General features: G+C 41.7%; 1 protein-coding gene across 16 annotated transcripts in view; it reads right to left on the bottom strand.

Annotated features, from left to right (window-relative positions):
- The window catches only part of Parp11 (poly(ADP-ribose) polymerase family member 11), a 61,618-nt gene that overhangs the window by 18,683 nt on the left and 29,539 nt on the right, over positions 1–13,396 (bottom strand). For 5 of the 16 annotated variants that reach the window (XM_029559785.1, XM_029559784.1, XM_029559786.1 and 2 more), the window contains 4 exons: positions 5,026–5,125; positions 3,748–3,802; positions 2,755–2,883; positions 1,826–1,946 (listed from right to left, as the gene is read on the bottom strand). The exons of 2 other annotated variants lie outside the window; for them this stretch is intronic. In XM_029559785.1, coding sequence (XP_029415645.1) covers positions 1,826–1,946; positions 2,755–2,880 — 247 coding nt within the window. In that variant the 5' untranslated portion in view covers positions 2,881–2,883; positions 3,748–3,802; positions 5,026–5,125. Of the gene's footprint in view, positions 1–1,825; positions 1,947–2,754; positions 2,884–3,747; positions 3,803–5,025; positions 5,126–5,336; positions 5,485–13,396 lie in introns of those variants that run through there. 9 more of the 16 variants (XM_008825468.3, XM_029559790.1, XM_008825467.3 and 6 more) reach the window with 8 other exon arrangements.

Genomic DNA, 13,396 nt, shown 5'->3' with positions numbered 1-13,396 from the left:
AAAAATTTATTTATTATTTTTATTTTATGTGTACGTGTGTATTGCCTGCAGGTAGGTAAGTGTACCTGTGTCGTGTAATGCCCGCAGAGGTCAGAAAAGGCTGTCGGATCCCCTGGGACTGGAGTTGTGGACAGTTGTTAGCTGCCATGTGGGTACTGGGATTTGAACCTGGGTCTTCGGCAAGAACAACCAGTGTTCTTAACCGCTGAGCCATCTCTCCAGCCCCCCAAAATGAATATTGGTAGAAAATAACTCTTTTTAAATTTTTTTTTAAAAATATCTATTCTTTGATTAACTTTTGATAATCAAAAATACAAGAAAAACAAGTTTGGTGGTGTGTTAAGTATTAGATACGTGTCAGCATTTCTGGGACTTGGCTCATCCAGGAAAGTGTCTCATGCTTCACGCTCTATCCAGGCACAGCATACCACCGCCATCAGTCAGAAAACACGACTCAGCAACTAGAAAACGCTAGCTAGAGGACTGGGGTGTGGAGCAGCCAAACGCAAGTTTAAAGCCTCCCCATTCGCATGTCCCTTGCCTCAAAGCCATAAGCAGTAGATCACAGCAGCCTCAAACTTATGTGTCCCAACAGGGTTATGGGCCACCTAAAACCATGCTCCACATCATGGATGAAATCCAAAGTAGGACAAACCCAAAGTGGAGCTGATCTGCTCGACTCATCTATGAAACAGCCATTGACATCAGAAGATATCACAAGGCAGTGTCCACCGAGGAAACAGCTACCTGGCAGAGGTAGCAACAGAAAGGTCATTTGGCTACACGGAAACAACATCCAGCGACCTACGACATTCTCACTGAACATCTGGTGGCTCTCTAAGATAAAAAGTGCCTTTTTAAACCAGCTTCCAGGCTGACGGGGAACTACAACATTCTCATGTAACATCTGTGGGATCTTCAACATAAAATAGTGCCTTTCCAAAACAATTTCCAAGCTGATTGGGAGCAGAGGAAAACAAGAGCTAAAAGCAGGGTTTATAGGTGACAACACAGGCCGGCGATGCCAGCTACTCAGGAGGCTGAGGCAGGAGCATTTCGAGTTCAAGACTATCCCAGCAACACAGTGAGCCCTCATTTCAAACACAAAACAAAGTGGGCATGGTGGCACATGCCTTTAATCCCACCACTCAGGAGGGAGAGGCAGGAGGATCTCTGTGAGATGGAGGCCTGCCTGGTATACATAATTCCAGGCCAGCTAGGCTACTAGAGAAAACCCTGTCTCAAAAAGAACTCCCCAACCCAACCCAATCAAACCAAACCAAACCAAAAACCACTAAAACAGGAGTTATGAGATATTATAGCTCCTTAGAAGTCAAGCTTTAGCTCCAGAACGTTAATATACAGAAACATAGAAACAAGGTTGTGTAAAAGGCAATCTTGCCCAAGATTCTAAACAATGCATTTTTATAGAGCTACTTTTATGGGATGATGTATAGACGTACGTCACTGTTTTAAAATCTGTCAGCTTGGGGCTAGAAGGACAGCTCAAAGATTGAAAGCACTTGCTGCTGTTGCAGAGGACCTGGGTTCAGTTCCCAAGCACCCACGTATCAGCTCATAATTGCCTGTAACTCCAGCTCCAGGGGCTCTAACACTCTCTTCTGGCATCTGCAGGCACAGCATACACGTGGTACACTTCCATACATGTGGGCAATATATTCATACAAATAATAAATAAATAAATAATAAATAATAAATAAATAAATAAATAAATAAATAAATAATCAGCTAGTCCCAACCTTCAGACCTGCAGACCGGACTACATCAGTGTTCTAGAAGCACACAATTAGTAGGGAAAACGTACCTGCGAAGTCTATCTTGTAGCTGAATTTGGAAGTAGTAAAAGAAATGGAGCCACAAGGGTTTGTTTTGAAGCTTTTTTCGATGTCTTCATTGCTAACTGAACACTGAATGTTGGTATCCGGCTTTAAGACAAACCAGAAAGTTGCATTTACCAGCTGTTCACATTAATGGGTTGCCCACAGAAGTGGGACTGAGGTCACAGTGACAGAGAACTACGGGGCAGGGAAGTCTGCTGCCTCAGGTTCTAGCCCCACCACCACCACCACAGGGAAGCTCACAGCTAAATCAGCATGCTGGAAACTGTCTCAAGATTTCCCAGGGGCGGGGATTGGGGAAGGGATAAACAGCTACTATTACAGTCCCCTCCACAACTGGTCTTCGGCCCTTTTCACAAATTAGCACAAGTTTCACAAAGTACTCCAATGACTGACTATACTAAATAGCTCAAATTAAATCTTTTATCAGTTTATTAATGCTAAAAGAAAAAAACAGACCACCAGTTCTTGAATGCGGGTTCAAATCTCAGCGTTCACTCTCTGTGATGAGACAAATTCACTTTTCTGAATTTCCCTTTCTTTGACTTTGGACAGAGTTGGTAACAGCTGCTTCGCAAGTGTTGCAAGGACAGAGAGAGACAACACCTAACATGACGTCAGCCTAGAGAAGGTACTTAATGTGGACCTCCTCTTCCCATCCTTTTTCTCCAAATCAAACTGGGAGTTGCTCAGATGTACTGATGTGCAGTAACTCACAGTAACACCCACTCTCCACACACTTTCTTCCACATAAATCACTGTGAATATGTGGGGCAAAAGGGGGGAACAGAACTCCAAGTACTTGTAACTCTTCTGACTGGTTTCTTTTCGTTCTGCATGAATAGCTTGCTACACAGCAGCTTGGCCCCTTCTGCTCAGTTCAGGGAGAAAGTACCTGAAACATGTGCCACTTCCCACACTCAGCCAGGTAGAACCAGCCCCACTGTGTGTCTGACGTGTCCATGTCATCCACTTCGCCATCCACCCTTTGGGAGAAGAATTCTTCTGTTTTGTGAAACATCTTCTGAAAAGTCAGCAAGAGGTGGAAGGAGAAAGAATCCCATTAATAAACAACGTGCTCCCTGTAGAACTCTACTTCATCACAAAGAACCATATTCCAATGTCTTTCCTACAGTGACACTTTTCAAAGAGCTTTCTATCTGTATATTGGCTCTGAAGATGAGCAGTTTAAAATGTGAACAGCACTGCTTAACAAATCAGACAGATAATCATCATCTTAGCCAGGATGTATCAATGCCCATGGAGCCCTTGAACTAAGCTGTGTCACCATCTGAGAGTGCTGCAGGTTTCCAGCAGAACCCTAAAAAATACTGTGTCATTCGCTCCTGTACTTGGTCAGAAGGATCCACTACATCACAACTACTTAGGACCAAATGCATCTGATTTTTTATTCTAAACAGTCATTTCATTCAATGGTATGGCAAGACATTTCTAATATATCATGTGAGGCATAAAAGAAAGTTATAAATGTAAGGAATTTTATAAAGTTTTAATTAAAATATATCTATATCTGCCCAAATGAATGCATGGCTATATGCACACAGCAAAGTCTGGATTGGCATAGTTTTCCTCTACATGGTAGGATGATGGGAATCATAGTAATGCTAAAATAGCTAGTCCTTACAGGGCTCTTGCTGTGTGTCAAGTGCTGGTCTAAGAACTTCAGGGGTAACTTATTTAGGTTAACAATAACCTATAGAAGACAGGTACTCCTAGCATAAATAAGGAAACAGGCAGGTCATACAGTGGGGAAGCTAGGAGCCAAGCTTGGGCAGGCTGCCCCCAGGCTATGTGCAGGTAACAATCATGGTACATCTCATGATCAATGGGTTTATAACATTGACTACACCACTTAATTCATGCGTACCTTATATTTGAAAATTTTTTGATGTTCTTGGGTGGATATTGTGATGAAGAAGTCACTAGAAAAGGGACAAAATGGCTGATCAAAAACACATTTTATTTGGAAGCTGGTTTTCTAGCCTCATTCTTTAAAGGTTTTTAAATCATTGATTTGCACCACTAATATATCAAACATTCTCCTTGCAAAAAACTCAGAGTACTCCTGACAAAGGCATGTCCAAACAGCCTTTCATGCTTGGTACTTTCTTCTCTTCTCTTTCCAGAAGTAAACAATGCTATCAGTCTAAAAGTTTTCTCTCAAATGTGTGTGGGGGGAAAACATTATATACACACATCTATATTGGTGATTTGCTAAAAGTCGGATTTCCTATACCTTTGATTTTTTAGAAAACAAAGAATGTACCACTGAATAAACTGGAAAGTACTTGGTTTCCATTTCATTATATAAAATGTCCATCCTGTTTCTGGAAGCTGTATAAGTTCCCATTATTTTTTTTAGGCCCTAGTTCCTCTTCACAGAGCAGCAAACTAAGGTTCCTGTCTCATTGGGTGGCTGTTAGAACAGCAAGCAATGTGATACAGTACCTGAGCTCAGGGAAGGGGTTCATTATTTTTATTTATGTTTAGAAACTCTCCCCAAGCAATACTTTCATGATTATGTCCTGGTTTTCACTCTTCGTATTTTAAAGTTCATTATTTGCTAAGAAATGAAAAACAGAACACCTTGGGACCAAGAGCTTCAGGTTTAGTTATGGGAGTAACTAACCACCTTCTGATTGGATTTAAGGCCTGATTCCCAAGATGGAGTCCATACCTGGGCACTGTTATCAGGGCCAATAAATAACCTGTGGCTAGAAAGGGCACAGGCCGTAGGGCAAGAACCTATTACTATATTCTGCTAAACAGACATAGTATTAAACTAAGTCTAATGGTTTATTGTTATACCCATGGATTAATGCATCTTTAAACTCTTACCAGAGAAGCTTCTTCTTGCAGCAGACAGCAATTAACACAGAGACCCCCCAACTGCTCAGCCCTAAATGAGACACCCAAATCACAACTTCTCCTCCCAAGACTCAAGCATCATTGCAGAAGATAGGGTGAAAAGATGGTAAGAGCCAGAGGTAGTAGATGAACAAGGAAACTGTGTTGTCTGGACACCACAGGACAGTTGCACATATGAACCCACAGTGCTTGTGACAGCATGCATACGGCCTGTGCAAGCCTAGGCCAGACAAAAGCCCAGGATGGAGGGGAGGTGGGCAGGAAGCCCCAGACCTACCTGAAGCTCTATTGGCAATTCACAGCTGCTGAGAGAGGGAGAGTCAGTTTTCTTTAGGTGTATGGCACCTGGTAGGTTGACCAGACTCCAAGGGAGGGAACTACACTCAAGAGCATTTGGGGAACACAAATTAGGCTTGATAGGCTTTACAAAGGAAAAATAATAGAGGATAAGAAGTCAGAGGGTTAATAAGGTGGGGGTGGAGGTGGGAGAGGGGGTCTGAATATGATCAAAATACACTGTATGAAATTCTCAAAGGATCAATAAAAATACTTGAAAAAGAGCTGCAGGTTTAGAACACACTATTTTACCTTATGTATGTTAACCAGATAATAAAGACAATAATTTAAATTCCAAAATCAGCTGCCCCTTAACTACTTCATACTCCTGCTTTTTCTTCTATCGCTGTTCACATCATTTGGTCATTTCACTGTGAGAGAGCAGGAAAGAAAGCCAGACCTGAGGAAGACAGGAAGGAAGGAAACGAGGGAGGGAAGGAGGAAGAGAGGGAGGAAGGGAGGGACAAAGGGACGGATCAATACATTAAAGCAAGTTTTACAGCTCTCCCTGGCATAAACAGCTATGATTGGCTTAGCCAATTCTTGGTCAATTCATACTATATTTTTCGTCCATAATCCAATGCACAGGAGAAATCACCACTTACCAACTAAGGTTAGGGAAAAGCCAAAGCAGAGGATGTCTAAAATTAGAGTGAGCAGTACAGAGAAGATGAAAGAAGCCAGAGGCCCACTGGGGTCCCTCTGCCTCGAGTCGGCCCACCCCTCGGCCTCTGGTCCCCTGCTCTGCTGCTGAGCCTCGGCTTCCCTCAGGGACTCACTTCATCACATTAAAAACCATACCATCTTCTACAGTAAGTTTTCTTTCAAAAGAAATGGTTATTTTGTATAATTAGGCTCAAAGTAAAACTTGGTTTAGATTAATAGAGACTGCTGTAACCATAGTAACAATGGCTCCAGTTAGAACACATTTACAGGTAATAAAAAGAACATGTACAAGTTATCCATCATGGAGAAGGCGTTTAATGAATGTTAGCAGTGCCATGTTCTGCCTGATTTCCCCATTTCTAATTGGGAGATAATGACATTTCCTGTGCATAAGGCTGTGGTGTGGAAACAGCAGCATCAAGTGGCAGAGCAGTCTTCACATGTGCCGATGTGGTGGGTATGCCAGGAGCCTGTCTCCAAGGTCAGCCGTACCAAGAAGAATCTTTATTGGCAGCAGCTAGGTATGGTCCATCTGGACCGTGGAAATGGAAAGCAATGTGGAAGATAAGATCAAATTCAAAGTCCCAGTTCAGATCTGGGAAAATAACACTGCTTAGATCTATTGTGGGATTTCTGGTAAGATTTTTACCACAAAATTGTTCTACTAGTATAATAATACTTCGAGGAAATCAAACTTGGACATAAAAATATTTTGCCTATATATAAAGAAGAATCAAACACTGGGTATGTGGTATGTGGCCCATCTGAATTCCCAGCAGTTGTGAGATTGAGGCAGGAAAAGGCAAGCTCAAGGCAAGCCTGGGCTACATTGGGAAGACCCTGTGTGGTGGTTTGAATGAAAATGTCCCCTATAGGCTTCAAGTATTTGGACATTTTGTCCTCAGTTGGTACTGTTTTGGGAACGTTAGGAGGTGTGGCCTTGCTGGAGGAAGCACGTCACTGGGGGTGGGTTTTGAGAGTCCTTAAGCCTTGCCACATCTCCAGTTGCTCTCTGCTTCCTGTGCCTGCTTGAAGATGGGAGTGCTCCTCTTCTGCTCCAGCCACCTCTTGCCACCACGCCTCCCCACCATGATGGACTCTGAGTCCTTGGGAACTGTAAGCTCAAACTCTCCCTTTTATAAGTTCCCTTGGTCAGTGTTTTATCACAGCAACAGGGAAGTAACTAATACACCTGACTCAAAGCACAGACAGACAGACAGACAGACAGACAGAGATAGAGATTGTGTGTGTGTGTGTGTGTGTGTGTGTGTATGCATGGGTCTGTGTGTATCCAAAATTCACTATCAAAAATTGAAAGGGAAAGCTGGACTAAAGCACACGCCTTTAGTCCCAAAACTCAGGAAGCAGAGGCAGATGGATCTCTGTGAGATCAAGGCCAGCCTGGTCTACACAGAGTTCCAGGACAACTGGGGCTACAGGGAGATCCTGTCTCAAGAAACACCAAGGGCCTGGGGGTGGAACTTCCAGACTGAGAGTTAAGGAACTCAGTGGACCCGCTTACCCAAAAATCTACTTTAAACTGGCAAAATTATTTTTACATGTCATTTAGCATTTCAGGAGCTTGTGCTCAGCATACACAGCAAATGGAGGAACACAAAGTCAAGAGAACTGACTACATCTCAGAGCTGATGGGGGTCCGTCCTAGACCAGCCCTTCTGTGTGCAGCCAAAGATGGGTCTCCTGAAGACCCAGATTTTGGAAAAGCAGGCTGCTGGTGCTGGTCTGCCCCTTCAGCCCACATAGACAGACAGACAACACAGAGGACAACCTCCCTTGCCCCACCTAGAGTCCCACTCAATTAGTGGAAGGTCTATTTCAAATCAGACAACCCCAAATGTCACCAGCCTAATTTGTTCCTAGAGTAGATACTTCATGCCAAGAGGCAAAAGCCAGGAAGATGAGGGACTGCTAACTCTCTTTCCTGAGGCCTATTCAAGGAGTGGAATGCCACTCTGGGGAAGATGGCTTATGCGCCAAGCTGCAGGTGCAGAGGCATGGAGATTCTGCCTAACAGCAAAAGGCCACAAGCTCTCCATCTCTGCCTGAGGAGTAGGCTCTATTTGGGAGAGCAAAGGGCCCCACTGCTACAGGCATTCTGGGAAACAGTGAAGGCATCATGAAACCAAGGATGGCTAGGCACTCTAACAGAAGCTGAAAAACAAAGCAGGCAGAAAGTTCATTCAGAGGGGGCTAAAGAGATGGCTCAGCAGTTAAGAGCACTAACTGTTCTTGCAGAGACCCGGGTTCGATTCCCAGCACCCACGGGGTGGCTAACAACCATTTATAACTCCAGTTTCAGGACATCCGGCCCCCTCTTTTGGCTTCTACAGGCACTGCATGCACATGGTGTACTTACATATATGTGGGCAAAACACGTCACATAAAATAATGAAAATAAATAAATTTAAGTTTTTTTTTTCCAACAGAGTTCATACAGAGAACCAGGAAAGAACCCTCTTGGGTCAACCTTGCTGGAGTCAGGAATGCTTAGGAAGGACAGAGCAAGACACGAGGCAGACCTGAAATGCCCCCTGAGCTACAGGTATACACCGATCTACACAGAGGAGACACAAGGTAGGCACAATGGCTTCAACACCACCCTTGATAAACACCACCTAAACATGCTACTCTGACCCAGGGGCAATTGCTATGAAGCAAGGATTAAATCCTTTTTAAGTTTTTATTACATTTTGTCTATTTATTGTAAGTGGAGGGTTGACATACACATGACAAGGTGTGTGTATGTAGAAGTCAGAGGACAACTTTCACGAGTTGGTTCTCTCTTTCTACTATGTAGGTCCAGGGATCAAACAGGTTGTCAGGCTTGGCAGCAAGTACCTTTAACCACTGAGCCATCTCACTGGCCCCAAGAATTAATTCTTTACAATGCTATCTTTAAAGTTACCATATAAAGTAATGGGTTTCATGGTAGTATTTCATACAAAGATTGCATGTAATAGTGCAATGACTCCAGCAGGGAGAAAATTATGTATAAGGCCATGATATGGTCCTCACAGGAGTGATCCAAAAGGAAACCTTCATAAACTAGCTCCTGGATAAATATTAATACAGTAACCCCCCCCCCCCGAAAATAATATAAACCCACACTCAACTACAACATCAGCCTCCCTGTCAGACATACAACCAACAATGAAGGGTAACAACCTAACCATCCAGGGGGCTCAGGTACAACCTGTAACCCCTGTCAGTCCAGAAGTGCAGCCTAAAGTTGTCAGGGTAATAGAGCAACACTGTGAAGGGGACAGGTTTCACATAATTCAGCCATAACCAGATATGCAAATAACCAAACCACCACCCAGAACAATAGGACTCAAACTATGGCAACCACTAGAAGAAGCCAAAAACTAATAAAATAAATATCCAATTTTCAGAATCAGCATGGTGGTATTTGACTATAATCCTAGCACTCAGAAGGCTCATGAGTTCAAGGCCAGCCTAGGTTACACAGAAAGACTCTTCTCAAAATAAGTTAGTTGAATTGAATACCCAGGTTTCAACAAAAAGTATGAGACATGCAACAACAAAAAAAGGAAATATGACCAATTCAGAGAGAAAAAAATACCCAACAGAAGTGGCCTGGAGAAGGTGGTGGACTTAGCAAAGCCTTCGAAGTTACTGCAAACCAACTTAAAGCATTAAGTGAAAGCATCCTTAAAGTCTAAGGGCAATGATGACAGCATCTCATCAATCAGAGACCATCGCTAGGCATGGTAGTGAATGCCCGAAATCCTATACTCAAGAGCCTGAGGCAGGAGGATCACAAGTTCAAAACCAACCTGGGCTACAAAAGGAGAGCTTGTCTATTAAGTAATTAAGATTAAAAAATAGAGATAGTGCAACAGTGGCCTCTGCTTTTGGCCCTCTGGAGTTACCTCCTCTCCCTCTGCCTAACATTCTAAATTCTAAAGAAAAGTCACAACTAAATGACTAAGATGCTAACACTAAATAATTCTTTTGATGTCTAGAACCTGGAACACCTGGTGGTCTTCAGGTAACATCCGAAAGTGTCATTCCTCTCCTTACTCTTCAGTTCTGTGCATGGACTAACATAAAACGTGCCAACTGCTGTGAGTTTTTACTTGCAGAAAAATGATTGTCTAAGGTATTACATGAACCAGCCTAGAAAGTCAAGGTTGGCTGTAATGCTCTAGTCAGAGGAGAGAGCAACAGCAGAGATGTGCCCTGGATGAGGATGTACCAATAAGCAGTCTGCCCACTGCCCCTTGTGCCTATCTCCCTTCATTCCCTATGAACACCTTCTCAGCTACCTGTTCCTTAAGATGATCCTTTGGGGGCAGTATGATCTCACCCCTTGTTCTAGGGTCCTGGCCCTTGAAAAAACCTGATTCTTTTCCCATCAGCTCTCATCTCTCAAGCACCGGCTTTAAAGCAGGAAGCAGATAGGCTTAGGTCCAGAAAAATAGACATTATTAAAACAAACCGCATTAAAATTCTGGGTTTGAAAAATATAATGGCCAAAATGGAAAATCTCTAGAGGGGCTAAAAATTAGACTGGAGCCATCAGGAATCAGCAAACAGACAGATCAACAGGCATTTTGCAATAGATATACAGTCACATGCTCCTTCCCCACAGGGGCACATTCTGAGAAATGCATTTGTAGGAGAACTATGGTATAAACATGTTGATTGTATTATGCAAATCTGATGGGACAGACCATCACTTGGCATGGTTCTGGATATGGTGTAGAGATGCCACATATAAGAAAAGGTTGCTGCTGCTGCAAATTATTGATTTGTAGTCAACTTAGAAGCAGTGCATACTAAAGTAATGAAAAAAGTATATAGTACTACATAGGTAATACAGTCACTTATCATGATCAAGTATTACATACTGTACATAACTGTCTGTGCCATTCTTTCATATGACAAGCCAAGTGCAGCAGGCTTGTTTACAAAAGCATCACCATAAATGCCGTAGTGGGCTGTACTGTGATGTTACAATGGCTACATCACTACTTGATGGGGATTTTTTCTCTAGATCCTTGTCTATATGATGGTACTACCACCAAACATGTGGTCCATTGTTAATCAAAACACCATTGTGTGGCACATGATTTTGTGTGTGTGTGCATGTGTATGTGCGTGTGTGTGTGTGTGTGTATTAGCAGTAACAATGTTTAAAAGGTAGGAAATGAATGCGGCCAGCCAAGGGTAAAATTTTTATATTTCACTGAAGCTAAGTCAGTATCTTAATAACATTAAGAGACGTTACAATGTGTATTTCAAGCCTTAGAGCAATCAGTAAGAAAGTATCAACCTAAAAAATTAATAAAAGGATATAAAATGTTACACTAGGAAATAGCCACTTGGTGTTTTAAAAAAAGATAATAAAAGAGAACTGGAAGAATAAAAATGACATAAAAATATAGGAAACAATAGATAAAATGCCCATTACAATAATAATATGCAAATAAATAACAGTGCTAAATGTGAGTCAATGAAATAATACAGTTTGAAGGCAGATTTCAAATTGGATTTTTCTTTTTAAAAGATCTAACTACAAAGTCAAAATTAAAAAAGATCCATTTATAATAAGCCCTAAAGAAGAGCTGGAGAGATGGCTTGATGGTTAAGAGGACTTGCTGCTCTTGTTGGGTTCAATTCCCAGCACCCACATGGTAGCTAACAACCATCTGTAACTCTGGCTCCAGGAGATCCAGCCCCTTCTTCTGGCCTAAGAACACTGCACACATATGGTGCATTTACTACATGCAGGTGAAACACTCATACATATAAAATATAAATAAATATTTAAAATAAGACCAAAGAATAAAAAAGGAACAAATTTAACAAAAGATATTCAAGATATATTCACGCAAAATTAACACTTTTGAAAAAGATTAAAGGAAAGACATCCCACATTCAGGGATCCAAAGACAGCATTACTAAGATGACAACACATCTCAAACTGATCTAAAGATTAGATGCAGTTTCTCCAGAGTCCCTGCTGGTCTTTGACACTTAGAAACCACTCATGCTACAAAGCATGGAATCTATTGGGTCCATAAGGCAACTAAAATCAGGAAAAAAAGAAGCCTGGCATCTCTGTCTTCATTTTGTCTCCTTTATTTTGTTAGACTCTTGCTTAACGCTATGTAGGTATGTTAATCGCACAAGGTTGTCCATCTAAAGATCAGTGACACCTAATCTATCTCATTTCCCTTCAAAGCCTAAGGCACAAAAATAAGTGCTGTGGTCCTAAGCCTGCAGTCACCTTGGATTCCAGGCATAGCAGAGCCTCACAGGATAGGCTGTGCCCCAAATGAGGGCAATTATCTACAGCGAGGCTGCACCTGAGCAGGAATCACCATGGTATGAGAACCAGACCACTAACTGCCAGTGACACAAGTTTTGGAACACCTTCAACTGATACATGATTAACCAGACCACTCTGACCGAGAGGACTTTACTATGCATGCCTCTTGCTCCCTAACCTAAATCTTCCTCTATTTAAACCTAAAGCTCATATCAGAACCCAGAAGATGGACTTGGGGGTCACCTTTATCTGTTCCTGCTTCCAGTGTGGCCTGCATTTCACTATCACTCATCTCTTTACTCTTGCATATGGGAAGAAGTGGTCCAGCCTAGTCTGCTGAGACTCCTGGAACTGGTCCTTCTGCCATAAAACTCTAGTGGTAGTCTTTTTTTGACAAGCTGACTCTAAAATTCATCTAAAAAAGAAAACATCCCAACTGTCAAATAATATATTTAAAATTTTTAGATTATATTTATTCACTTCTGTGTGTGTGTGTGTGTATGCATACAAGTGTGACACAGCACTAGAGTGGCAACCAGAGGACAATTTGTGGGAGTCAAGCCCCACCTAACATTATATGAGTCTCAGGGATCAAATTCAGGTCATCAGTCTTGGTGGCAGGTGCCTTTACCTGCTGAGCCATCTGCTGGTCTTGTCAAATAATCTTGAAAAAATACAGGTGGAGGATTCATACTTATTTCATAGCCTATTACAGCTACAACACGCAAGACAGTATGGTTCTGGCATAAAGAAAAAAATATATAAGTCCACTAAACAGAACTGAGGGTCTAAAAATAAATTCCTTTTTATGGTCAAGTGATTCTTGATAAAGTTGCCAAGACAAATCAATGTGGGAATAGTTTTGGTTCAACCTTCAGATATCCACATGCAGAAGAATTAATTGAATCCGTAGCTCACACACAGAAATTCACCCCAAATGAACCATAGCTCTATCTAGAACAAACTACAGGAACAAATCTCTGTGGTACTGGGTAAGTAGTAGATTAGCACAAGCAACAGAAGAAAAAGATTAGGTAAAAATCAAAATTACAAATTTTATGCTACAAAGAATATTTCTAACAAAGCAAAAACACAACCCAAATAAACAGGATATTTACAAATACAGAATATAGGAAGAATATATTAATATAAGGAATATATGAAGTTTTTAACTTAATAGGCAAATTAACTGAAAAATGGACAAATAATGGGAATGGACATCTCTCCAAAATTATACATAAATGGCCAAGAAACACACAAGAAGCTTAACTTCTTTAGTCATCTCAGAAACTCACGTCAAAACCACAGTAAGATATTCCTTCATAAT

This window comes from Nannospalax galili, unplaced genomic scaffold, assembly GCF_000622305.1.
Source record: "Nannospalax galili isolate Female #2095 unplaced genomic scaffold, S.galili_v1.0 scaffold589, whole genome shotgun sequence".
In the NCBI taxonomy this organism is placed as follows: Eukaryota; Metazoa; Chordata; class Mammalia; order Rodentia; family Spalacidae; genus Nannospalax; species Nannospalax galili.
Note: the sequence above shows the minus strand (reverse complement) of the source record. Positions and strands in the feature narration are given on the sequence as shown.